We start from the raw sequence: 24,222 nt of genomic DNA on the forward strand, positions 1-24,222 counted from the left end.
CATCAGGGACTTTCAGCCAAACCCATCTTGGGGGGGTCTTTGGGCTCCCCCCCCCCCCCCGATTCCCTACCCAGGAGACTGACCAGCTTCCAGCCGCCCAGCCTCAGTCACGCCCAGCTGCCCCACCTCCAGGCTTTGTCCCCTTCCTGGGCAAACAGGTTATTTACTCCTTCTTATAATACTAGAACTAGGGGTCACCCAATGGAATTAATAGGCAGCAGGTTTAAAACAAACACAAGGAAACATTTCTTCACACAACGTACAGCCAGCCTGTGGGACTCTTTGCCAGGGGATGTTGTGAAGGCCAAGACTATAACAGGCTTCAAAAAAGAACGAGATGAATTCATGGAGGACAGGTCTTTCAATGGCTGTTAGCCAGGGTGGACAGGGATGGTTGTGACGGGTCCCCCCCCAGGGTGACACCTGGAACTGGGGTACCACAGAGCCCCCCTGACCCAGCAACTGGGCTCCCTTTCACCCTGTGCTGCTCGGACCAGTCTTCCAGGCCCTCTCCCAGGCTCCAGCACACACACAGGTAGGGACACACCCAGCTGCAGTTACACACACGGGTTCTTTAACCAGCCCCTGCCTGGGACGGCTCAGCTAAGGCACCTCCCAGTTCCTAAAGTGCGCACCCCCCTCTGGAGTGTAAACCCAACATTATACCATCTTGCGCTGCACAAGGAACTGTACAGCGTAACCTCATTAAATTCAGCCTCTCCCTCAATGTGGAGAGAGCTATGCAACAGCCGTTTACCCCGAGTTATGACTCCCACATCCTGGTTTTAGACAAAGCAAAAACAAGTTTATTAACTACAAAAGATAGATGTTAAGTGATTATAAGGGCTAGCAAACAGATCAAAGCAGGTTATCTACCAAACAAAACAAAAACGCAAACTAAGCTTAATATACTAATGAGATTGGATACGAGTAGCAAATTCTCCCCCTAAATGATGATTCAAGCAGACTGCAGAGATTCTTAAGGGGCCAGTTGCACTTGCTCACAGCTGGGAATCCCCAGGTGATCTTTTCACAGGCTAGAAATCCCTTTAGCCTGGGTCCAGCACTTCCCCCAAGTCAGTCTTTGTTCCGCAGGCGTTTCCAGGAGTCGACTTGGGCAGGGAGTCAGTGAAGAGTCCCGATGATGTCACTCCCCTGCCTTAAGTAGCTTTTGCATATGGCAGGAACCTTTTGTCTCCAAGCTTAGTTCCCACGCCCGTCAGTGGGAAAACACTGGTATTCCAAGATGGAGCCAGCACCAGGTGACCTGGAAGTCGTCCTTTTGTCCTTTTTAAAACACTGGTGCTGTAATTAGCTTAACGCGTGAAACACAAAGTTGGTGCAAACCAGAATGTTTTGGTTTCACCAAGTTGCCACCGGCCGTTTTCATCATTTCAACGCTTTGTTTTTCAAGTCCAGAAATGTGTCAGACCCAAGCGGGCAGCCTGCCCCTTCAGAGCTCATCTGTACAGCTCACTAACCTTGATCTGTGGGACGGGGCTTGGGGAGTCGGTGTTGCCAAGCCCACGCTGGAGCATCCACACTGCACTGTAAACCCAGGTTACAATCGCCAGTCCTGGGTCTCACAGCCGTGCTAACACATCCGTACTGCACTGTGCAGCCCTCCTGACTTGGGACTGCGGCTTGAGTGGCGTCCACACTGCACAGTGACAGGGCTTGGACCCAAGTCACAGCAGGACTCAAGCTCTGACACACCTCCTGGCAGGGTCCTGGGCCCTGAGCGCTGCTGACCCGTGTCAGACTGATTTGTGTGGGAACAGAAGAGGGGACTCAAACCGGAGTGAGAGTCCGGGCTTAGAGCGCTGTGTGGACACACATGTAAGGGACAGTGGTGCTGGGCCGGCCAGTCCTGTTCTGTTATCCGACCCAGCTGGGGAGGGAGCACATGAGTATAAAAGCCAGCAAGTGGCTCTATTGAGTGGTGGGGGGCTGCAGAAGGGCAGTTGCTCCTTTGGTCGCCCCTGGAGAAGGGTAACTCGTGGGCAGTCAGCCTGGGGCAGGCGTGAGGAGCGGCCTGGACTCCCGCAATGAGCCCAGAAGCAGGAGAGACTGAGTGAGACAAGGCCCTGGAGACAGGAGAGTTCAGTGAGAAGCTGCAGGAAGGGACAGTTGCTTCCCGTATGTAGAGCTGACGAATGAAATTGTTTCTTTTTAATTACTATTGTTATTAAGACTTTATTAATAGGACTTTATTTTGTATCAAATGAACAAACAGAACTTCATGAGTAAAGTTTTATGACTGAAACAGCGTTCGTTCATAAAACCGGCTTTCGCAAGAACCAGCGAAATGGCAATAAAGCTGCTCGTTAAGCCCCCGGAGTTGGCGCGTATCGAAAAGTCCGTGATAAGCAGCTGTTCAGTTCAATTACCGTCCGCTCGTTAGAGCCGCGGCTGTTCGGCCGGCTGCTCTTGCAGTATCAGTTCAATGGCTGTTGGGGTCACTGAGCCTTGCTGTTCGGGTCACTGTTTTACCATTGTAACCCCTGCTCACTGTTTGCCTCCCAACACTGTAAATTGTTCATGACACTTGTTTTGATAAGACTCCGTATTGTAACTCAAACTCCATTTTGAAATGCTCACTCCATTTTGCAAAACCTGCTGTAACCTTGTTAACTTAGTTTAGATGTGTGAATGAGGGATGCATGGATGATGGAATCAACCTCCAGCCCCAGCCCGTCCTGACAAAGTGAAGTGCAAACACCAATGGCTGAAGATGCAGACAACAGCCCTGACAAAGTGAGACGAGTCCACCCTAAAAGAAAAGAACAAATGTGCAATTGAAACAAGATCAAAGTCAGGTCCGAGGCTGACAGTCAGGTCTGCAATTGATGGGGGATCAATCACACAGTACCCAGAGGCAGCGTGACACAGCAAGACCCATAGACTCTTGTTCAAACTAAAGCCTACAAAAAGGATGGATGAGATGGAAGACTTTGGGTAACGTTCTGCTGACAACATCGAAGGGCATCGGTGCGCCCAACAGAGACCGGCCCTTCCTCGTGCCCGGCTTTCCTATCCAGTTAGCCGCCATGAGCTGTGAACTCAAGCTGCGAAACCAAGCTACGGACTCAAGCTACGTCCAGGACTGTTAACTATACAACAGCTGCAGAACATCTGAGTGTGTGTGTGTGTGTGTGTCTGTGTGTAGGTATTAGGTATTAGCTATTGGTTATAAATCAAATTGCGTTCTCATAAAAAGCGTGGCATATTGCCTTGTCCCCTGAAAAGATCCTGGGTAGTTTTAGCAGCATAACACATAGTCCCTGTATGGCAGGGGGCTGCTGGCCCCTCACTTACACTGAGGGGGATTCTTGGCTGGCCCCTCTCCCAGTGCCAAAAGAAAGGGGACGGGCTGAAGAGAAATCGAGATCCTGAGCCTGACGGTCCCCAGGGCCAATGGGGAAAGGCTATTGCTCCAGGTCAGCCCAATAGACAGGGCAGGCAGCCAATGAGGGAGCCAGGAGCCCGGGGTCCCGTCCTGCGGGTGAGCTGGAGCTGCCTGAGCCAGAGCGGGCAGAGCTAAGGGGAGAGCAGCCGCCTGCGCTGAGCTGGGGGCAGAGAAGCAGCAGCAGAGGGGCCAGAGGAGGGGGAGCCGGGAGCTGGAGCCGGAGCAGCCCAGAGCCCCCTCTGAGGTCCCGCCCCGGCCCCGCCCCTCCTCTGAGACCCCGCCCGGCCCCGTCCCTCCTCTGAGACCCTGCCCTGGCCCCGCCCCTCCTCTGAGACCCCGCCCAGCCCCGTCCCTCCTCTGAGACCCTGCCCTGGCCCCGCCCCTCCTCTGAGGTCCCGCCCCGGCCCGCCCCTCCTCTGAGACCCCGCCCCTGCCCCGCCCCTCCTCTGAGACCCCGCCCCACCCCGGCCCCGCCCCTCCTCTGAGATCCTGCCCCAGCCCCGCCCCTCCTCTGAGACCCCACTCACTCCATCCCCCCTCCCTCTGTCGCTCGCTCTCCCCACCCTCACTCACTTGCTCATTTTCACCAGCCCGGCTCAGGGGGCTGGGGTGCAGGGGGGGGTGAGAGCTCCCTCTGGGGATGCAGACTCTGGCCCGGCTCTGGGGCCAGGGATGAGGGGTTTGGGGTGTAGGAGGGGGCTCCAGGCTGCGGGGGGTGGAGCTGAGGGATTCAGAGTATGGGATGAGGCTCCGGGCTGAGGCAGGGGATTGGGATGTGGGAGGAGATACGGGCTCTGGGATGGGGGTGCAGCCAGAAATGAGGGGTTCAGGGTGTGTGAGGGGGCTCTCGGCTGGGGCAGGGGGCTGCGGTGTGGGGGAGGTGAGGGCTCCAGCTGGGGTGCAGGCTCTGGGGTGGGGTTGGGGATGAGGGGTTTGGGGTGCGGAGGGGGCTCTGGCCTGGGACCAAGTGGTTTGGAAGGCGGGAGAGGGCTCAGGACTGGGGCAGAGGGTTGGGGCACGGGGGGGTGAGGGCTCTGGCTGGGGGTGCAGGCTCTGGGGTGGACTGGGGATGAGGGGTTTGGGATGTGGGAGGGGGCTCAGGGCTGGGGCACAGGGTTGGGGTGCAGGGGGGCTCTGGCTGGGCATGTGGGCTCTGGGGTGGGGGTGGGAATGAGGGGTTTGGGATACAGGAGGGGGCTCAAGGCTGAGGCAGAGGGTTGGGGTGCAGACTCTGGGGTGGGGCCAGGGATGAGGGGTTTGGGGCACAGGCTGCCCTGGGGCTGAAGTGGGGAGAGACGACTCCCCCCACCCTCTCTCGCCGCAGCAGCTCGGGGCTGGGGGAGAGGTGCCTCTCCCCGGCTGTGGGACGGGGCTGGGCTGGGCTGGGGGAGAGGCGCCTCTCCCCGGCTGCAGCAGATCCGACGGGGCTGGGCTGGGCTGGGGGAGAGGCGCCTCTCCCCTGGCCGCAGCCCTGAGCCCCTGTGCGGGGCTTAATAGGCAGCTGGCAGCTTAGAGGGACTCGAAGTTTGAGCAGGAAAGAGGCCAAATGGAGATGTGTCTGTGACGGAGCAGGGAGCAGGGCAGATTTGACCTGGGAATGTTGCAGGGGGTTGCAGTGGGGATGTGGGACTTCCCTTGAAGGAAGCTACCTGAGCTGTAACCTGAGCCAGGAACGGGGGTGGGGAGAATTAACACCTTCTGCCCGGGAGACTGAACAAAGGAGAGGAGCAGCGGGAGGGGCTTGGAGTTTAGTTTCGGTTGGGGCTGGGTGGTGCAACGCAGGGAACCCCAAGCTGGGGTCTAAGCTCCCTGAACCTCCCAGAGGGACCTAATTGAGGGGGTCTGGTCGTACCTACACGCTCTGCTTGAGACTGTGTTCCTGTCCTTAAATAAACCTTCTGCTTTACTGGCTGGTTGAGAGTCGCAGTGAATCTCGGGAAGAGGGGTGCAGGGCCCTAACTCCCCCACACTCCGCTACAGTGTCCAGGGCCGTTTATAGCTTCTGCCAAGTGAAGGGAATCCCCCATTGTTCTCCTGTGGAAAATTACAGATAATAAGATGGGGTTTGGAGTCACAGGGGCAAGTCACATGTCCATGCCGGCTTCCTTTAGTCACAGCAGAGGCCATTCCCCACACTCCAGTTAGAACGTTCACAGGCACGTCCGTTTGGTGTAACCGTGTAGACAGGCATCTCCCATTGGGAGTTAAGTGTTCTTTGATGGGCTAAATACCTTATTGGTGTTACCACACGAGCAAACATTTGAAATACAGGTACCTCGTTAACATTCATAACTTCAGATACAAATGTGATACATGCCTAGAAATACCATAATCATATTCAGCAAACCAAATGACCTCTCCATAGCCGCCTTACTTGACAGACTTTGTACAAGATTTGTTGCAGTTGTATAACGGTGGTAGCAGCAATGATCTACATGGTCATATTCTAATCAGATAACATCACACCTCCACTCTCGGATCCTGCTGGGCTGAGCCTGCCCGCCCACACCTGGTGCACCTGGAATGGAGGGGCAGGCCCAGCCCTTGTGTTGTGTCAGGGTCAGGTGCAGCCTCACCACAGAGTCCGTGTCCCGGGAGGGGGAGCTGCACAGTGATCTCCCACCTGTATGCACAGAATTTTTAATTGTTTGGCGCTGAATTCCCTCAGGAGCAAAACTCCATTTTCAGGCTCTGTGTCTCTCTGACTTCCTCAGTTCCCAGGTGAGAGAGACCAGGCTCCTTCCAGAAGCCAGCCCTTTCTCCCGCACCTCCCAGCCCTTTGTTCCCGAGCTGGGGTCTCTGCCCAGCTTCCCTGCTGGGGGGTGGGGACATGCATCCATGTGTCAGTGTGCTGGTGATTGGGCTTTGCGTTGTCTTCTCAGTTCTCCATTGAGATGGCCTGTCCTTTTTAATGACCCATTCACTCTGCTCAGACAGCTGGGCGACACACACACTCCTGTGGCTCTTAGCCGGCCCTGAGAGCAAACTTAATCCGCCGTCCCCCACCGGTAGCAATGCAATGTCTGAGGGAAACTGAGGCATTCACATTGGGCTTGTGGATTTGGTGTTTCCAAGCCCATGCTGGAGCATATACGCTGCATTGTAACCCTGAGTTCACAAGTTGCTGGCCCCAGGTCTCACGGCCGCGCTAACACATCTGTACTGCACTGCACAGACCTTCTGACTCGGGGCTGCGGCTTGAGCTGCATCCACACTGCACAATGACAGGGCTTGGACCCGAGTCACAGCAGGACTCAAGCTCTGACCCACCCCCCTGGCAGGGTCCTGGGACCCAGACCCTGAGTGCTGCTGACCCGCGTCAGACTGATTTGTGTGTGAATGGAAGGGGGGCTTGGGCTCAAACCGGAGTAAGAGTCTGGGCTTAGCGCGCTGTCCCTCCCCGATCCCCTGCTGTGAGACACCAACAGCGGGAAATCCTGGGTTTGGGGTGTTCCGTTCAGTACTGTCCAGGTGCTTCGTACTGTCTCTGGGACCCCCAACAGGCTGGGGTGCTGTCCCCGCTATTCCTCTGCAGGCTGGGCTGCTGCCGGGTCCACAGCTGATCCCTGAGTCTGACCGGAGGCTGCAAAGCAAAGCAGTTCGGGAGCTCCTGGGCCGGCTCAGCGGGAGTCTAACATCCCCCGGGCTCAGGTCCCTCAGCCCACATGTTACACCCAGCTCAACTCCCTCGGGCCAGAGGTGTGTTTTACACCCGCCCCAGCCACACCTCTGCTCTGCTGGGTCCCCGGGAGCCCTGGCGGTGTCACTCCCACCACAAAGGGCCAAATGAGCGTAGCAGAACCCACTCCCCCCCCCGAGGCCGCCCCCACGTCAATGCACCTTCTTGGTTCCTATGGACCTGGCTGGCCAGCTGGGGGCCCTGCTGCTGCTGTCCCTTCCCGATTGGGAACGGCTCTTAGCACGTCCCCATGGCACAGAGCTCGCCACACGCTACTGAAGCCCCACAAACCCCACCCCCGAAAGGGTCCGTGTTGTCACAAGGGGGGGAACTGAGGCAAGGAGAAAAAGTGACTTGCCAAAGGCCTAACGCAAACCAGTTACAGAGCTGGGAACAGAACCCAGGAGTCCTGACTCGCAGCCTCCCCCCCGCCCCGTGAACCTCTGGCCTGCGCGGCGATCCAGCGGCACCCCCAGACTCACGGCACAGGTTGTAGCCTCCGAACTCCTTGGTGCTCAGCGTTCTCCCATCCTTGCTGATGAAGCAGCACTGGTACCGGGCTCCCAGATCCTCCGGGCTCCTGACACGAAACATGAGCGTCGTGGCCAGAGTGGTGGAGCCTTTGGCCAAGGGCAGCATCTGCGTCTGGACTTTGTACGGAGCGCTGATGGGAACAAGCAGCTGCTCCTCCCCGTCGCTCCCAGCTGGGTCACCCTTGGCGATGGGCATTAGCTTTTCATTTGGGCACTTTGCACACTTGGCCTTCGTGCCCGCCGGGCAGTGGTAGCCAATGCACACGAGGGAAACGTACTCCCCGGGGACCCAGACTTTAGGCCCCACGATGTCGCTCACTGCGAACGTCTGGTGGGCAGCTAAAGAGAGAGAGCATCGTAGAGACACATGATTATTTATACTGCACCAGCTGTGACATTATGAATGTAATATAATATCTCATTGAAAGGTGACAGGGCCAGAAAGAGTTAATTAACTCACAGACTGACCTGAACCATGGCCAAACTTTAGAGACTGGGTAGGAAAATATGTAAATGATTAGAGCTTTGAAATGCAAATCTGCATTGTTAGAGATAAAAGGGGAGATGTTTGCTCAGGGCTTGTGATGTAAGCAAACAAGTCTTGTCTATTGCTATAGCTTTGATTCAAAGATCAAAAAAGGGAATATTAACATTTAGGAAGATACTTGAGGGAAATAGTATTATTGTCTCTGTGTCTCTTTGAAGGTTGTGGTAACCTGGATCTGAACTGTTTAATGGATAAATTACCCTGTGCTAATTGCCAGGATGTTTGGAAGGAGAATTAAGCCTATTGTTTTCTCAGGCCGAAAGGCTGCTGAAAATGTATAAAAACCCTGGGACACGATCCTGCTTCATCTCAGATCTGCTTTGGGTTTCAAGAGGGGGAAACCTTAAGCCATAAGGATTGAGATCCCCAGTCACTGACTGGAGCCACCCTGAATATGGACATTGGACTATAACCTCTGGACTATTTCTAAAAGGACTTTTGGCAACGACAAGCTCATCTCTGCTGTGTCTGAACCTCAAGAATTGAATTCAAGTCTGTCTGTATATTGATCTTTTAACCAACTCTCTCTCGCTTTTCTTTTTAATACATTTTAGTTTAGTTAATAAGAATTGGCTATAAGCGTGGATTTGGGGTAAGATCTGAGTTATAATTGGACCTGGGTATGTGGCTGATCCTTTGGGATTGGAAGAACCTTTTCTTTTATCTGATGAGATCAGATTGTCAGTAATATCATCATCATATCTGACAGGTGTGTCTGGACGGAGGCCGGACGCTGGGCACTTTAAGGGAACTGCGTTGGCTGGACTCTGAGTAACCAGTGAGGTTCTATAGAAGCTGTTTTGGGCTGGTTGGTAAATCTAAGTATTGGAAGATCCACCAGCTTCTGGGGTTTGTCTGCCCCGTTCTGTTTGCAGTTCACCTTGATTGAGTGACCTCAGCTGGCTCCCACGGGCAGCATCATCACACCAGCGCCCCCGTCAGGGACCAGAGCTACGCTGCGTGGGGTGTAATGAAAAGCGGCCCTGCCCCAGAGAGCCTGCAATGGAGGTGAGGGCGAGAGACGCGAGAGACAGCCCATTCTGACTCTGGGCTGTGCAGTGGGCCCAGCTCCCCGGCTGCCAGGCCGCGGCTGCATGTCTGGGGTTCCCGTGGAGTCTGAAGGGGAGCGGCAAGGAGCTTTCGGGGGGGCTGCGGGGAGCTGCTTGGGACAGAGATCCGGGACAAGCCTGCGCCAGTGTTGGCACTGGGTGGTGGGCCGGCGCGGGACTGCTGGAGGAGGAGGCCGGGCTGCTGCCATCGCTGGGAAATGAGGCGAACGCCTGACGTCTGCGCTGAACAACGTGGCAGATGACTGAGCGTTCGGGACAACGTGTGCCGGGTGGAATTCCTAGGGAGTACTGGGTGGGGGAGATTGTGCCCCTCCCCAGCCTATGCCGTGTGGCCTTTTCTCTGCCAATCACCTGTGACGTGAGGCCAGTGGAAGACCCAGGCTGGATTCTCCCAGGGCCTGCTGACAAAGAAAGGACTTCTGAAGAAACAGCCTGAGTTTCAGGTGACTCAGGCCTTTGTTCTGACCCAGCAATGGAACAGGGCCGTTGTGGGGATGGGACTGGCGGTGATCTCTGTTTATGAGCAGATGGTTTTGGGGGGGTTGTGGGGACCTTGTGGGGGAGAGAATCTCCATTCTAACGCTGCTGCTGTCACCCCACGGGTGCATCTACACTGGAGCTGGGGTGCAAGGCCCAGCTCATGGAGCCAGGCCCGTGTGCACGCGGATCATGCTAACCACAGGGGGCACAAGGGGCAAGCTGCCCACGTCCATGCCTAGCATCCAAGACGGGTACGTATGCAGGCGGCTAGCCCCTCTCACGCTGCTGCGGCTGCACGGCTAATCTTAGCCAGCTCCCTCGACCAGAGCTAGCGCCACCAGTCTCACGCCTCGGCCTCGAGGTGCAGGCCCACCCTTCACAGAGGCAGAGGCGGACACAGAGAAAGGGAGACCAAGAGAAATGTACTGACTGTCTTAGGACTCTGAAATCCGACTCCTGGCCGATTTACCGAGGGCCGGGTGACCAGACAGTAAGTGTGAAAAATCGGGAGGGGGGGGGGGTAATAGGAGTCTATATAAGAAAAAAACCCAAATATTGGGACTGACCCTATAAAATCGGGACATCTGGTCACCCTAACCGAGGGCTGGTCAGTGCAGCCTCCAGGCGCTGAGCCCAACACGATGGGAACAGTGCTAGCCTGCAGTGGGCCTCTCTGGGCATCCTTGCGCGGCTTGGAAGTCAAGGGGGAACCGGGCGTGAGGCCTCGCAGACATTTACGGCTCGTTTGAAAGCCCGGTCACAGGTACCTGCACGTACAGCGAATGCTGCCCACGCGTTTCCATTCTAAAGGGCCACGTCAGGCACCAGGACGCTGTCAGCCGGCGCCCGTCTGGGCTGACGCCTGGCCCGGCTCTCCCGGGTACCGTTGTTTGGAAAGAGCAAAAACAGCTCAGCCATTATTAGAGATGGAAGGAATTGGGGGGAGGGACGGGGGGGGACACAGTCAGCTTTGTCACCAACTGTACTGGGAGGGGGGTGAACCCCTCTGGTGTCTGTTGGGTTGGTGTTAGACCCTTGAAATGCAGCAGGGACCCTGCCCCAGGGACACTGATGGGCTTTTTTAATGGCCCAATGAAAATCGTTTCTTTGTGTGAGTGACGGTTAAAAACTAGACCTGGCGCCCGCCGCCGGCAACGCACTGAACTACTGGCACCACACACAGGTCTGTAAACTCAGACCTGCCCTGCCGGGAGCCCCCGGGACCGGGCGGGTGGGGAGGTGCAGGAGAAAGCCCCGTGCAGCTGCACCCGGCCGAGCCATCCCTTACCTCTGCTTCTCTTGTACAGGAATAACGTGACTCCAGCCACCGCCAGCGCTGAGACCAGCACGGACACCACCAGGACTATGACACTGACCTGAGTCCCCTCACTTGGGGAGAAAGGGAACCTGGGTTTGGCCCCCTGAGCCAGCCAGTCCCCAGCCCTGGGGCCAGATGGGAGCTGGCAGCCCCTGGAGGGGACAGGCCCCATATCCCATTCCCCACCTCCTGAGCCAGCCAGTCCCTGCCCTGGGGCTGGGTGGGAGCTGGCGCCCCCTAGAGGGGAGAGGCCCCATATCCCATTCCCCACCTCCTGAGCCAGCCAGTCCCTGCCCTGGGGCCAGATGGGAGCTGGCGCCCCCTAGAGGGGACAGGCCCCATGTCCCATGCACCATCCCCATAGCCAGCCAGTCCCTACCCTGGGGCCCGATGGGAGCTGGCGCCCCCTAGAGGGGACAGGCCCCTGCCCCATTCCCCGGCCCCTGAGCCAGCCAGTCCCTACCCTGGGGCCAGATGGGAGCTGGCAGCCCCTAGAGGGGACAGGCACCATGTCCCATTCCCGCCCCCCAAGCTGGCTGTCCCCTGCCGTGGGGCCAGATCAGAGCCAGCGCCCCCTAGAGGGGACAGGCCCCGTGTCGCCCCCTGAGCCAGACAACGTCAAGCTCTCCAAGGGAGGGTGAGGCTAGTGTCCCTTCCCCCAGTTCTGGGGCAGGAACCCGCCTCCCTTCCAGCTGGCAGGCCCCTGACACCAGCCCCCGCTCTCCCTCCCTGTCCCCTCACTCACGCTCCAGGTGCACCCGCACGCTCCGGACGATGGGCCGGCTCAGCGTCTCGTGCTGCACCTCGCAGCTGATCTCAGCGCCCTCCAACTCCGCCGCAGGCTTGAACTGGTAGAACGACTCCAGATTGAAGGTGCCATTAGGGTTCACGCCGGGGGCTTCTGTCCGGACCCCATTGAGGAGCCAGTTAACAGCGATGGCTTCTGGGTAAAAACCCTTCATGTCGCACGTTAACACCTGGGCCTTGCCTTGCACAAACGTGGGGGCGTGAATGTTCACCATGGGGGAGACTGCAGAGGGGGTTAACGACACCAGGTCCGTGTGAGTTGTTACACGGACGCTCAGAGAGACAGCACCACCCCGGGACAGCCCGCGGGGCGAGGCCAGGATCCAGATCCCACAGGACGGGCAGAGCAGGGTACGGGCCAGGTAAGGTCGCCAACTAGCTACTCGCACAAAACCGAAAACCCTTGCTCCGCCCCCTGCCCCGCCCCTCCTATGAGGCCCTGCCCCTGCTCACTCCATCCCCCCTCCCTCTGTCGTTCACTCTCCCCCCCTCACTCACTCGCTTATTTTCACTGGGCTGGGGCGGGGTGGGGCTCCAGCTGGGGGTGCGGGCTCTGGTGTGGGGTCAGGGATGAGGGATTTGGGGTGAAGGAGGGGGCTCTGGGCTGGGGCTGAGGGGTTCGGAGTGTAGGAGGGGGCTCCGGGCTGGGGGTTGGGGTGTGGGGGTGGGGTGAGGGCTACGGCTGGGGTGTGAGCTCTGGTGTGGGGCCAGGGATGAGGAGTTTGCGGTTGGGATGAGGTGGGGATTTTCCCTTGTTACGTTTTATGTGAGTCTTACTGTTGAGCCTATGTGAGTTTTACTGTTTTGCATGAATACGGTTTGTGCCTCAGTTTCCCTGTGTGCTGCACCAATACCTCGGTGGTGGGAAGAGGGGTGTGAGACTTCGGCTGAGACCTCTGGGGCAGGTGAAGCTGCTCCAGCTGCCTGCCCATATGCTATAACCGGTGCTCTTTGTAACCTGAGACCCAGGAGGGGGATGCGACCAGGTGACTCTGCCCAGGAAGCGAGACAAAGACAAGGAGGAGGAGCAACGGGGGTGTTGGAGGTGGAATCGCTGGAAGTTGGCAGTTTGCTTGGGGGGAATGGAAGAGGGGAAGTCCAGGGCATCTGGCCCAGAACGCCCCCAGAGGGACTTGGCCGAAAGTCACTGATTTCTGTGCTAACAAGCTCTGCCCTACGCTGTGATCCTGTTGACCAATAAACCTTCTGTGTTACTGGCTGAGAGTCACGTCTGACTGCGAAGTGGGGGGTGCAGGACCCTCTGGCTCCCCCAGGACCCCGCCTGGGCGGACTCGCTGTGGGAAGCGCACGGAGGGGCAGATGCTGAATGCTCCCAGAAGAGACCCAGGAGGTGAAGCCGTGTGAGCTTCTTGCCCTGGCGACAGTCTAGACACAATCAACTCCGGTTTGAATAAGGACTGGGAATGGCTGAGCCATTACAAACATTGACTCTATCTCCCCTTGTAAGTACTCTCACACCTATTATCAAACTGTCTGTACTGGCCTAGCTTGATTATCACTTCAAAAGTTTTTTTTTTTTTCTCTTAATTAATTGGCCTCTCAGAGTTGGTAAGACAACTCCCACCTGTTTATGCTCTCTGTATGTGTGTATATATATCTCCTCAATATATGTTCCATTCTATATGCATCCGAAGAAGTGGGCTGTAGTCCACGAAAGCTTATGCTCTAATAAATTTGTTAGTCTCTAAGGTGCCACAAGTACTCCTGTTCTTCTTTTTGCTCACAGAGAGGAGACTTCCCCTGCCTGACTTCGTAGGGAGCAGTTACAGAGCATCACCCAGGGACTCTGTGACCGGGGTGCAGGAGGGGGCTCCGGGCTGGGATCGAGGGATTTGGAACATGGAAGGGGAATCAGGGCTGGGGCAGGGTGTTGGGGTGCAGGAGGGGGTCAGGGGTGCAGCCTCTGATCAGCGCTTACCTCAAACAGTTCCCAGACGCAGCGGCATGTCCCACCTCCGGCTCCTCTGTGGAGGCGCACCCAGGTGGCTCTGCACGCTGCCCCATCCACAGGCACCACCCCCACGGCTCTCCTTGACTGCGGTTCCCGGCCAACGGGAGCTGCAGAGCCGGCACTTGGGGCAGGGGCAGTGTGCAGAGCCCCCTGGCTGCTCCTACACATAGGGACCTGACGGGGGACATGCTGCAGCTTCTGGGAGCCTCTCGGAGCCACAGCAGGCAGGGAGCCTGCCTTAGCCCTGCTGCGCTACCGACTGGACTTTTAACGGCCCGGTCAGCAGTGCTGACTGGAGCCATCAGGGTCCCTTTCCAGCCAGGCATTTCGGTCAAAAACTGGACACCTGGCAACCCTAGGGCCAGGCCTGCCTGCTGCAGCACCCCGCCACTGTTACTAGCCACACCGCCGTGCCCGGGCATGTGCACGCCAGCGCCAGCACCCTGGGAGCGAGGAGACGGGGTGGGGGCGCAGCTTTGGCAAGAGGAGGAATCTGGCGAAGCGGCAGCTCTGGGACCAGAGGCCCAGAGTCAGTGACTGGCCCCAGGTTGCTCGGGGAGTCCGGAGCAGAGCTGGGATCTGAACCCAGGTTTCCTGAGGCCCAGCCAGTGCCCAAACTACCAGGCTATGCTTCCCTCAGGAATGCCCCCACCCCATCCCCTGGGGCCGGCCAGTCAGTGCCTCCCGGGGCCCTTCTACCTCTGCCCCCCGCCCACACTGTCACCTCCGAAAATGAGCTGGAAGTCTGTCTGCAGAGCGCCCCGCGGCACAGCAGCGTGCTGGACCTGGCAGGAGAAGGTGACGCCCTGGTCCTGCTCCGTGGGCTGGAAGGTCAGAGAGCTGCTGACGTTGAAGGTGCCGTCCGGGTTCCTCTGGGGCGTGGGGAGCGGGGACGCCGGCAGGACCTCCCCAGCCCTCAGCCAGGTCACCGTGATGTCGGCCGGATGGAAGCCGGACACGGAGCATTTCAGCAAGTTCGGCTCCCCCCTCAGCACCGCTTTACTGGGGACGGCAACGGTGGGCACGGCTGCGGGGAACCAGAGGGCATCAGCAGGGAGAGCCCAGGGGAGGGTCGGGGGGCCCCAAGCATCCCCTGCTGGGCTGGGTGGTTCCTCCCCCCAGGACACCCAGAGCTGCCCAACTATGAACAGGAACGCCAGGGCAGGCAAACAGCCCCCTGGAGGCACCAGCTCCTGGCTGGCGGGGCGGGTGGGGGCTGCCAAGTCACGTGCTGGGAATTTAAGGAAACCCCTTGCCCACCTATCCCCGAAACACCCTGCCCGGCCCCAGCGACACGCGCAGTGCGGGCCGTGCCCAGAGCAGAGGGGCCGGCTGCAGAGCCAGTTCCCCCGCCTGTCACCCCGCTCCCTCGCCAGCACTGACCCAGCACTGCCAGGTGCAGGCTCTGCTCCCCTCTGTCCGGGCTGTGGATGACCAGGCACCGGTAGGCTCCCTGGTCCGACACGGTCACATTGCGCAGAACCAGAGAGGTGTTGCCGCTGGCGAGCTGCTCCGTGTCCATGGAGGCCCCCGGCCGGAAGACGTTGAGGGAGTCATCGTACGACACCAGCTCCTGGTCCTGGAAATACCAGTGCACAGCCAGGTACTCTGGGCTCATGGGGGTGTCCACCACGGTGAAGGTGCATGGGAGGAGAGCCTGGGAGCCCAGCTGAGCCGCCACTGGGGAATCCACCGTCACCTCCAGCTGGGCGCCTGCATGGAATGGAGCCCGGTTCATCCCCAGCCTGCTTCAGAGAACGGCTCGCAGCCAGACAGAGGGACGCAGAGAAGTGGAGCCGGGAAAGGAAGGAAAAGAGGTTGGGGGAGGGGGATTAAATAGCTTTTGTTCAACTAAATATTCTCTAAGTCGGGACTGTTAAACGTCCAGCCCGGGGGCCAGATGCGCCACACACAACAGATTCACCAGAATTTCAGCTTTCATTTAAAACACAGCATGTTTCTACCCCTCATGGCTGCAGAGATAACCTTCTGTGTGTGACATATGTAATCATGCTGCCTGGGTCTGCAGAGAGCCTGAGCCCATGGCTGTGAGGGGGCGAGCTGCCCTGAATGTGACTGACACGGTGACGCTGCCTGGGTCTTCAGTGTGAACATGAACTGTTGGTCACTGGTGGTTCTGGTGGCTGGGGGAGGGGCTCGCTGCGGGGCAGCAGATCCATGCACCCCGGAGGGAGAGAGACACTGGGGACGGGCGATGGACAAAGGCAAAGGCAGCAATATCGGTAGATGGCGAGTCTCTGGTTCATGGCGGAGGTGACACCGTGAACAACAACCAGACGTTTAGTGCTGCCTGAGAGCCGCGCCCTCCCCTGTGCAAACCTTGTGCGGCCGTGGGAGAGACTCAGGCCCCGATCCCTGCCTGACAGTGACTGGGGAGAGGGCTGGGTCCTTGCCCATATACTCACAGACGCCCCCGAGAAGCAGAGAGAAGAGCCCGACTCGCGCCGCCATAGCCCCGGCCGGGAGGGGCTCTAGCTGCCTGGCTGCACCTTGGCAGCAGATCCTGGGCTTACAGCAGGGAGCAGTGACCGGAGGCTTTCACTTTCCCTTCCCGTATAGCTGGTTGCCTTGTCTCTGCCCTCTGCACAGCCAGGCAGTGAGCAAACAGAGCCATGCCCAGGCCTGCTGTGTGCACGCCAGCCTGGTCCTGATTTACACAGTGTGACGTGCTGCCGCACTGAAGCTAGTCTAGGTAAGCATTGGCCGGGAGGGGGGAGGGGGCGCCAACCTCTGGGGCCTGGCTCCCGGGAGGAGGGGAAACCGTTGATCCGAGCCAGGTGTTTCTTCAGTGCAACCCTCTTTCCTCACAAAGGACAAGCCGTGGTGGCCCTGGACATAGCAGCCAGCAGCGCCGAGCTCAGAAACCTCCACGTTTGCCCCTTTTCTGCCCCGTGGAGCGCTGTCTCGCTGTGTCCCCTCAGGGCCACGCTCCCAGCTCCCACAGGCTACAGCAGGGACGCTAACCCCTGCACTGCCAGCCAGAGAACGCCTGTAACCCGCCCGGCTCCACGCAGTGCCGCGGCTCCTTGCCCCCACGATCTGCACCTGGGTTCACACCTGGGGGCCTGCCTGCACCCGTGGGCTTTATGGGGGTGTCTTAGACCTGACCACAGGCAGCCAGAAGCACCCCGCAGAACGTGAGTCAGGGTTAAAGTCCCGTCCTTGTGTCCCCTCGGGGGCCTGACGCACTTTATCCCCCATCTCTCAAGGCTCTACCTCCCTGGGCACGAGGACCAGATGGCTCCTCGGGCTCCGAGAGGATTTTATTACTGTCATGGGGTGTGACGGTGCTGCCCGTGGGAGCCAGCTGAGGTCACTCAATCAGAGTGAACTGCAAACAAAACGGGGCAGACAAACCCCAAACGCTGGTGGATCTTCCAATACTTAGATTTACCAACCAGCATAAAACAGCTTCTGTAGAACCTCACTGGTTATTCAGAGTCCAACCAACGCAGTTCCCTTAAAGTGCCCAGCGTCCGGCCTCCGTCCAGACACACATGTCAGATATGATGATGATTCCTGACAATCTTATCTCATCATATAAAAGAAAAGGTTCTTCCAACCCCAAAGGGTCAGCCACACACCCAGGTCCAATTATAACTTAGATCTTACCCAAAATACACACTATAGCCAATTCTTACTAACTAAGCTAAGAAAAGAGAGAGAGTGTTGGTTAACAGATCAATATACAGACAGACTTGAATTCAATTCTTGAGGTTCAGATACATAGCAGAGGTGAGCTTGTAGTTGCCAAAAGTCCTTTTAGAAATAGTTCATAGGTTATAGTCCAATGTCCATATTCAGGGTGACTCCAGTCAGTGACTGGGGATCTCAATCCTTATGGCTTAAGGTTTCCCCCTCTTGAAACCCAAAGCAGATCTGAGATGAAGCAGGATCATGTCCCAGGGTCTTATACATTTTCAGCAGCCTTTCGGCCTGAGAAAACAATAGGCCTAACTCTCCTTCCAAACATCCTGGCAATTAGCACAGGGTCATTTATCCATTAAACAATTCAGATCCAGGTTACCACAACCTTCAAAGAGACATAGAGACAATAATACTATTTCACTCAAGTATCATCATAAATGTTAATATTCTTCTTTTGATATTTGAATTAAAGTTATAGCAATAGACAAGACTTGTTTGCTTACATCACAAGACCTGAGCAAACTTCTACCCTTGAGATCTCTAACAATGCAGGTTTGCATTTCAAAGCTCTATTCCAGGGGTAGGCAACCTATGGCACGCGAGCTGATTTTCAGTGGCACTCACACTGCCCGGGTCCTGGCCACCGGTCCGGGGGGCTCTGAGTTTTAATTTAATTTTAAATGAAGCTTCTTAAACATTTAAAAAACCTTATTTATTTTACATACAATAGTTTAGTTATATATTATAGATTTATAGAAAGTGACCTTCTAAAAACGTTAAAATGTATTACCGGCACGCGAAACCTTAAATCAGTGAATACATGAAGACTTGGCACACCACTTCTGAAAGGTTGCCGACCCCTGCTCTATTCATTTACAGATCTTCCTAACCAGTCTAGGTTCACCCATGGGTCAGGTCAGTCTGAGTTAATTAACTCTTTCTGGCCCTGTCACCTCCCAATGAAATATTATATTACACTCATAATGTCACACGGGGCCAGTGGACGATGCTCTGGAACTGCCCCCTACGGAGCCAGGCAGGACTCTGGGGGATGCAGCGAGGCCTTGTGGTTCCCCGCCGCCCGGAGAGGGATGAGCGCCTCTCAACACCAGAGTGAGCAGAGCCAGCGAGTCCCACGCCTGCCCCCCACAGGTCAAGGCGCAGGAGAGGAACTATAAAAGCACAAACCCAGAACTTGCTCGGGGCCAGACGCCTCCGGCCTAGTCAGGGCTGGATCCAGGCACCAGCGGAGGAAGCACATGCCTGGGGTGGCACATGCTAAGGGGCGGCATTCCGTCCATTCTTGGGGCGGCACCATTCGGGCGCCTTTTTTTTTTTTTACTTGGGGGCGGCAAAAATGGAAGAGCCGGCTCTGTGCCTAGTTCCCGGTTGGGAGACCCCAGTGACCTACGGCCGGCTCGAGGACTGGCCTGACCTGCCGGCGCCCACCAGAGCCCGAGGAGCTGCCCAGCCTGCCCCTCGCCAGTTACCCGGAGGAGCCCATGGTGCTGGGCCCCCCGGAGGACACCGTCCGGCCCAGGTACCTCCAGAGGGGGAGTTCGGAAGTGGCCCGGGGGCAGCCGACCCGAGTCTGGGTGCGACGCTGCCAGAGCCCATGTCAGTGTGTTGCGGCCGGGATCCCACTGGCTCAGCAGCCAGCCGTCTGCCGCTGCTGGGGCCCCGGGCTGGGACGCAGTGGAGTGGGAGGGCCTGCGTCCCCCCTGCCACCCCACTCGCGGGTCTCAGTCTCCCCATCTCCCCGGACGTCTGAGCCGAGAGCCTGGGCTGGTTGTTAACCTGTCTTAGCTCAGCCCCTGCCTGAGCCACTGACTCTCTGCTGCCCGGCCCTGACCCAGGGCCTGGACCTGCTATTGCACAAACTGGTCCTCAGCCCCTGCCTGAGGACCTGAGCCCGTGACTCACTATTGCCGCCGACCACGGGCCAGGTGCGAATCACTGTCTGTGTTTGCCTCCCGCAGACAGACCCCCGCGGCCAGGCGAATTCCCCGTCAGCAACTGGAATCATAGACTCATAGACTATCAGGGTTGGAAGGGACCTCAGGAGGTATCTAGTCCAACCCCCTGCTCAAAGCAGGACCAACCCCAACTAAATCATCCCAGCCAGGGCTTTGTCAAGCCGGGCCTTAAAAACCTCTAAGGAAGGAGATTCCACCACCTCCCTAGGTAACCCATTCCAGTGCTTCACCACCCTCCTAGTGAAATAGTGTTTCCTAATAGCCAACCTAGACCTCCCCCACTGCAACTTGAGACCATTAGGAAGGAAGTAGGAAGACGGTGTGGTTCCCCACCGCCCCGGAGAGGAACAAGCCCCGGGCAAACCCCCAACACACAGCATGCCTCGTCTCTCTGAGCAGACTGAAGAAGCTCACACAGCTTTGACCTTCCTGGGTCTGACCTCGGAGCATTCAGCATCCCCTTCCACACTAGGGTGACCAGACATCCCGATAAAATTGGGACCATCCCGATATTGAGGCATTTGTCCCGCGTCCCCGACCGGGTTTGGTCAGGACGCAATTTGTCCTGATAGTTCATGGTACTCTGTTTTTGTTTTTGTTTTCCTCCGCCGGCAGCACGCCTCTTTTTTTTTTTGCTCCGCCGGCGACCCCCCGCCCCCAATGTGCCCCGATATTTTCTTCCTCTCATCTGGTCACCCTATTCCACCCTGTTCGCTTCCAGCAGCGAGTCCGCCCGGGAGGGGCTTCTGGGGCAGCCAAAGGGCCCTGCACCCCAACTCCACAGTCAGACGTGACTCTCAGCCAGCCGGTAAAACAGAAGGTTTATTAGTCGACAGGATCACAGCGTAGGACAGAGCTTGTTAGCACAGAAATCAGTGACCTTCAGCCAAGTCCATCTTGGGGGGAGGGGAGTCCCCCTGCACCCTAAGCCAGCTGAGACTGACTCGCTTCCAGCTGCCTGGCCCCTGCCGGCCCGTTGCTCCTCCTCTGTCCTGGGCCAAGAGTCACCTGGTCACATCCCCCTCCTGGGTCTCAGGTTACGAAGGGGCGGCCATATCATTCCTGCAGGCAGCTGGAGCAGCCCCCGCAAGTCACCCCCCCTTATTCCCACCACCTGGACATTGGTGCAGCACACAGGGAAATTGAGGCACACACAGCATTCATGCCAAGCAGTAAGCCTCACATAGGCTTGCATACAACATAACAAGGGAAAATCCCCACTTCCTCACAATTACAGTCAGAGAAACGTCCCCCCGCCACACCCCACCCACACACACAGACACCAGCCAGCTCAGGCTGGTCTGGCACCACAGCAGCGCCTCTGGTGGACAAAAGGCAGAACTGCAGCATATTTTCTGCAGAAACAAAATTCTGCCTCCCTCGGACAAGAACCCTGCGCTTGCTGTGGGGCGGGGGCGCGATGTGGGACAAGTGGAGTGTGGGGTGTCAGCACAGGGGGCGGGGCAGACCCGGAGGCTCCCTCCCTCCTGAGACGTCCCCAGCAGTGTGGCCAGCGGCAACAGGGCAGCAAAATAAAATGCCGCAGCGCACAACTGCTAAAAAACCGCAGCAATGGACAGCGGAATATAGCCCAGCTGGGCTAGCAGAGCATGTACCTGGCAACTTTTGCCGGCGCCCCTAGGACGTGCCTCCTGTGCCTAACCGGCAATCCAGCCCTGACAGGATGCAAAGACCCCCGGTCCGTCCCGTAGCGCTGGGGTTGCAGCCGTGGCAGACCTCAGCAGTGCCCCTCGGCTGCTATTTCAGCCCTGAGCTGTTCCCGGCCCTGCGAGCAGATGTGGCTCTGTTTCAGTTCCCCCGGCAGAGACAGGCTCCCCGGCAGGCTGCAGACCACGCGGGGAGGCCGGGCTGCGCTCTGGGGCTGTGGCTTGTGGGGGCGAGAGCTGCTGGTCGCAGGCCCTGCACCATGCGGCGGGGCTGTGTGGCTGTGGCGGGAATGGCATCGCCCACATGGAGCCTGTGCACCGTCTGCTCAATGCCCTCCCGGGGGAGCGAGAGCTGCTGGGCCCCCGGGTTCCCAAAGAGCCTCCGCACGTCCCAGGCCCCTCATCTCACAGCCGCCTCCCATCGGGCACCTCTCTCCTTTCCAGGGCGCAGGTTGCCAGGGGACTCCTGGGGGTTCCCTCCCCGGCCGCTGCTGTCCCCCAGCCGACTGCACGGGAACAAGGGAGGGGACCCTGGGGACAAGAGGGCCCCGGAGCGGAGGGGATGGTGCCCTGCGGCCGACCAGCCATCAGAGGGGTCGGGGGGCTCCGTCCTTCCCTGCCAGCCCAAGGGTTGGCCGTGATTGCGGGTCCCCAGCCTGTCCCTGGGCACCAGACCTCATGTGCCTCCGACGGTGCCGCAGGCCCTGGCACTCCCGGCACACCATGGCATGCAGGACCAGCAGGATGGGCGCCAGGACTCCCAGGGGGCCACAGGCTGCCCAGCGCTGCACCCCGGATCCTGGAGAGGGAACAGAAGGGAGCATGTGTGGGTCCCTGCAGAGGGGGCAACAATGGGCTGCTGGGGGTCCCCCATCATCCATTCCCCTCCTTTGTTCTGCCCCCTCTTTCCCTCCATCCCCCTCCTCTCCCTGCCCTTCCCCCTTCCCTCCATCCCCCTCCTCTCCCTGCCCTTCTCCCTTTCCTCCATCCTCTCCCTGCCCTTCCCCCTTCCCTCCATCCCCCTCCTCTCCCTGCCCTTCTCCCTTTCCTCCATCCTCTCCCTGCCCTTCCTCCTTCCTTCCATCCTCCTCTCCCTGCCCTTCCCCCTTCCCTCCATCCCCCGGCTCCCCTGTCCCCCAGGGGGTCACACGGACGGGGTGGAGGGGTACCTGGTCTCTCCCCCAGGACGCTGAGTTCAGTCCCGTTGCCGGCATGGCTGCTGGTGGCCGAGGTCCAGATGAAGCAGCGGTAGAGCCCGGCGTCGTGCTGGGTGAGGTTGGCCAGGTGCAGGGACGCGTCCCGCTGGTGCCGAAAGCGCCCCGAGTCCAGGGCAACGCGGCTGCGCAGCTCAGTGACCTGGTGGTGCGGGGGGTAGATCTGCACCTCCCCACTGCCACCGGGTGCGCTCCGCACCCAGGTCACTGCCAGCTTGGAGGCCTTTGGGGCGGCGGAGAAGGTGCAGTTCAGGAGCACGGAGCCCCCCAGGGAGGCCCTCAGCTCCGGTGGCTGATGCACCCGGACCTCTGCGGGGGAGGAGAGAGACATAGAGCGAAGCAGGAGAGGCTGCGACCCCCCCTGCAATCTCTGGACCCCCCACTGCTGGGAACCCTCCCCCCTTCCCAGACTCCCTGCTGCTGGGGACCTTCCCCGACCCTGCCCTTCCCCAGTTCCCCCAACTCTGCTGCCAGGGTCTCTCCCCAACCTCCCATCCTTCCCCTGCTGCCAGGAGCATCCCTCCCCTTCTCACCTGGCGTGTGTTCCCCAGGCTGCCCCACTCACCAGGAACCTGCCCCACTCCCCATCCCAGGCCTGCTGTCCCCGCACCACCCACCTCCCCCCGGGATCCCTGAAGTCAGCCCCTGCATGGTACCTGACCCTTGCAGCGGGAGGCAGCTGAGGAGGACGAGCCAGATGGGCAGCATGCAACACATCCTAGGCTGGTAACAAGCCCTGGGGCGGCTGCTGGGTCTCCGAGGGCTCCGGGCTCTCGCAGGGCAGGGAGACGCCCGGCAGATTCTGTACTCACACCTGGTTGGTTCCAGCAGCGAGAGACCAGCCTGTGGTGCCCACCCTGGGTGCAGGGCCTGGCCACGGTGCCAAGGGCGCCAGGTAACAGAGATGTCCTGCAGCCGCCCTACAGAGCCAAGCCCCCAGCCGGGGAGAGGTGGGTGTGACCATCACTGGGTGCTGCGTCCAGGGCTGGGCTCTGCACTGCACAGACGGGGAGACGCGGGGAAGGGGTTGGCAAAGGGCCGCCTGGCGGAGCTGGATCCACTCGGGTCAGCCGCACGAAGCGGTGAGGGACACCTGCCCGGGGAGGGGATTCCTGAGAGCAGAGCCCTCGGCGGCCAGCAGAGCAGGGCAGAGTGACAACCCGAAAAGTGCCAGTGGAGCTGCTCACCTAGAGCCGGCGCAGATTGTCCATCAGCCCCTCGCAGCGCCCAGGCGTCAGGACACGAGGCTTTCGCACGTGAGGGCACCAGTCAACTCACCAGAACGACGCCAAATCCTGCTGCCTCCCCTGGGCCGAGCCCCCGGGAGCTGCGGCTCTGAGCCAATCTTACAGAGAGCCTCGTTCAGCGGCGGCTGGGTCGGGATGGCCCCTCGGTCAGAGCGCAGAACGCGCCCAACCACCAGTGGCCGCGTCATTTCCCACCCACCCCCGAGGAGCGGAGTCTGTGGGCGTCTCACTGTCGTCAGAGAGATGGAAGTGAAACCAGGCCGGGATCGGGGCTGCAGGGCCACTGGGAGAGCTGAGACACAGCCACACCTGGGCCCAGGGGTGGCTCAAAGCCATGGTGATACCAGCCCTCCACACACAGCTTCACGGCCCAGCCCTCACACACAGCAGGGTCCCCCCCACACCCGCCTGGAGCCAGTGTCCCACGGAGACCCCTCTCTTTGAGGGGGGCCATACAAGGCCAGCGTTCAAAGAACTCAGCTTCAATTATTCTCAATGGCGCGGGAGGGACAAGATTTTTCCATTGTTCTCAGGACCCAGGTGTCCTGGCTCCCAGCCTCTCCCCCACCCCCACCCCCATTCTAACCCTCTAAGTCCCACTCCCCACCCAGAGATGGGGAGAGAATCCAGGAGT

At 58.8% G+C, this 24,222-nt stretch overlaps 2 protein-coding genes across 2 annotated transcripts; both read right to left on the reverse strand.

The window, feature by feature from the left end:
- Positions 1-4,974: 4,974 nt before the first annotated feature.
- LOC112061013 (tyrosine-protein phosphatase non-receptor type substrate 1-like) lies at positions 4,975-16,518 on the reverse strand. Its single transcript, XM_065591051.1, has 6 exons — positions 16,242-16,518; positions 15,199-15,528; positions 14,540-14,842; positions 11,782-12,066; positions 7,571-7,960; positions 4,975-6,992 (listed from the first exon to the last, which is right to left on the reverse strand). The coding sequence occupies exons 1-6, from the start codon at positions 16,285-16,287 to the stop codon at positions 6,931-6,933; spliced, it is 1,416 nt and encodes a 471-aa protein (XP_065447123.1). The 5' UTR covers positions 16,288-16,518; the 3' UTR covers positions 4,975-6,930.
- Positions 16,519-18,093: 1,575 nt separating this feature from the next.
- On the reverse strand, positions 18,094-24,172 carry LOC122173221 (natural cytotoxicity triggering receptor 3-like). Its single transcript, XM_042847233.2, has 3 exons — positions 22,998-24,172; positions 22,297-22,650; positions 18,094-21,926 (listed from the first exon to the last, which is right to left on the reverse strand). Exons 1-3 carry the CDS (start codon positions 23,056-23,058, stop codon positions 21,715-21,717), a joined length of 627 nt encoding a protein of 208 aa, XP_042703167.2. The 5' UTR covers positions 23,059-24,172; the 3' UTR covers positions 18,094-21,714.
- Between the last annotated feature and the right edge of the window lie 50 nt (positions 24,173-24,222).

Source organism: Chrysemys picta, chromosome 4 (assembly GCF_011386835.1).
Source record: "Chrysemys picta bellii isolate R12L10 chromosome 4, ASM1138683v2, whole genome shotgun sequence".
Lineage (NCBI taxonomy): Eukaryota > Metazoa > Chordata > Testudines > Emydidae > Chrysemys > Chrysemys picta.

Coding starts and splice junctions, on each gene's coding strand:
- LOC112061013 (XM_065591051.1), bottom strand. CDS start 16,287: ATGGCGGCGCGAGTCGGGCTCTTCTCTCTGCTTCTCGGGGGCGTCT. Junction 15,529..16,241: donor TCTGCTTCTCGGGGGCGTCT/GTGAGTATATGG, acceptor CATTCCATGCAG/GCGCCCAGCTGGAGGTGACG. Junction 12,067..14,539: donor CTTCCAGCTCATTTTCGGAG/GTGACAGTGTGG, acceptor CCCCCTCTGCAG/TCTCCCCCATGGTGAACATT.
- LOC122173221 (XM_042847233.2), bottom strand. CDS start 23,058: ATGTGTTGCATGCTGCCCATCTGGCTCGTCCTCCTCAGCTGCCTCCCG. Junction 22,651..22,997: donor CCTCCCGCTGCAAGGGTCAG/GTACCATGCAGG, acceptor CCTCCCCCGCAG/AGGTCCGGGTGCATCAGCCA. Junction 21,927..22,296: donor CGTCCTGGGGGAGAGACCAG/GTACCCCTCCAC, acceptor TTCCCTCTCCAG/GATCCGGGGTGCAGCGCTGG.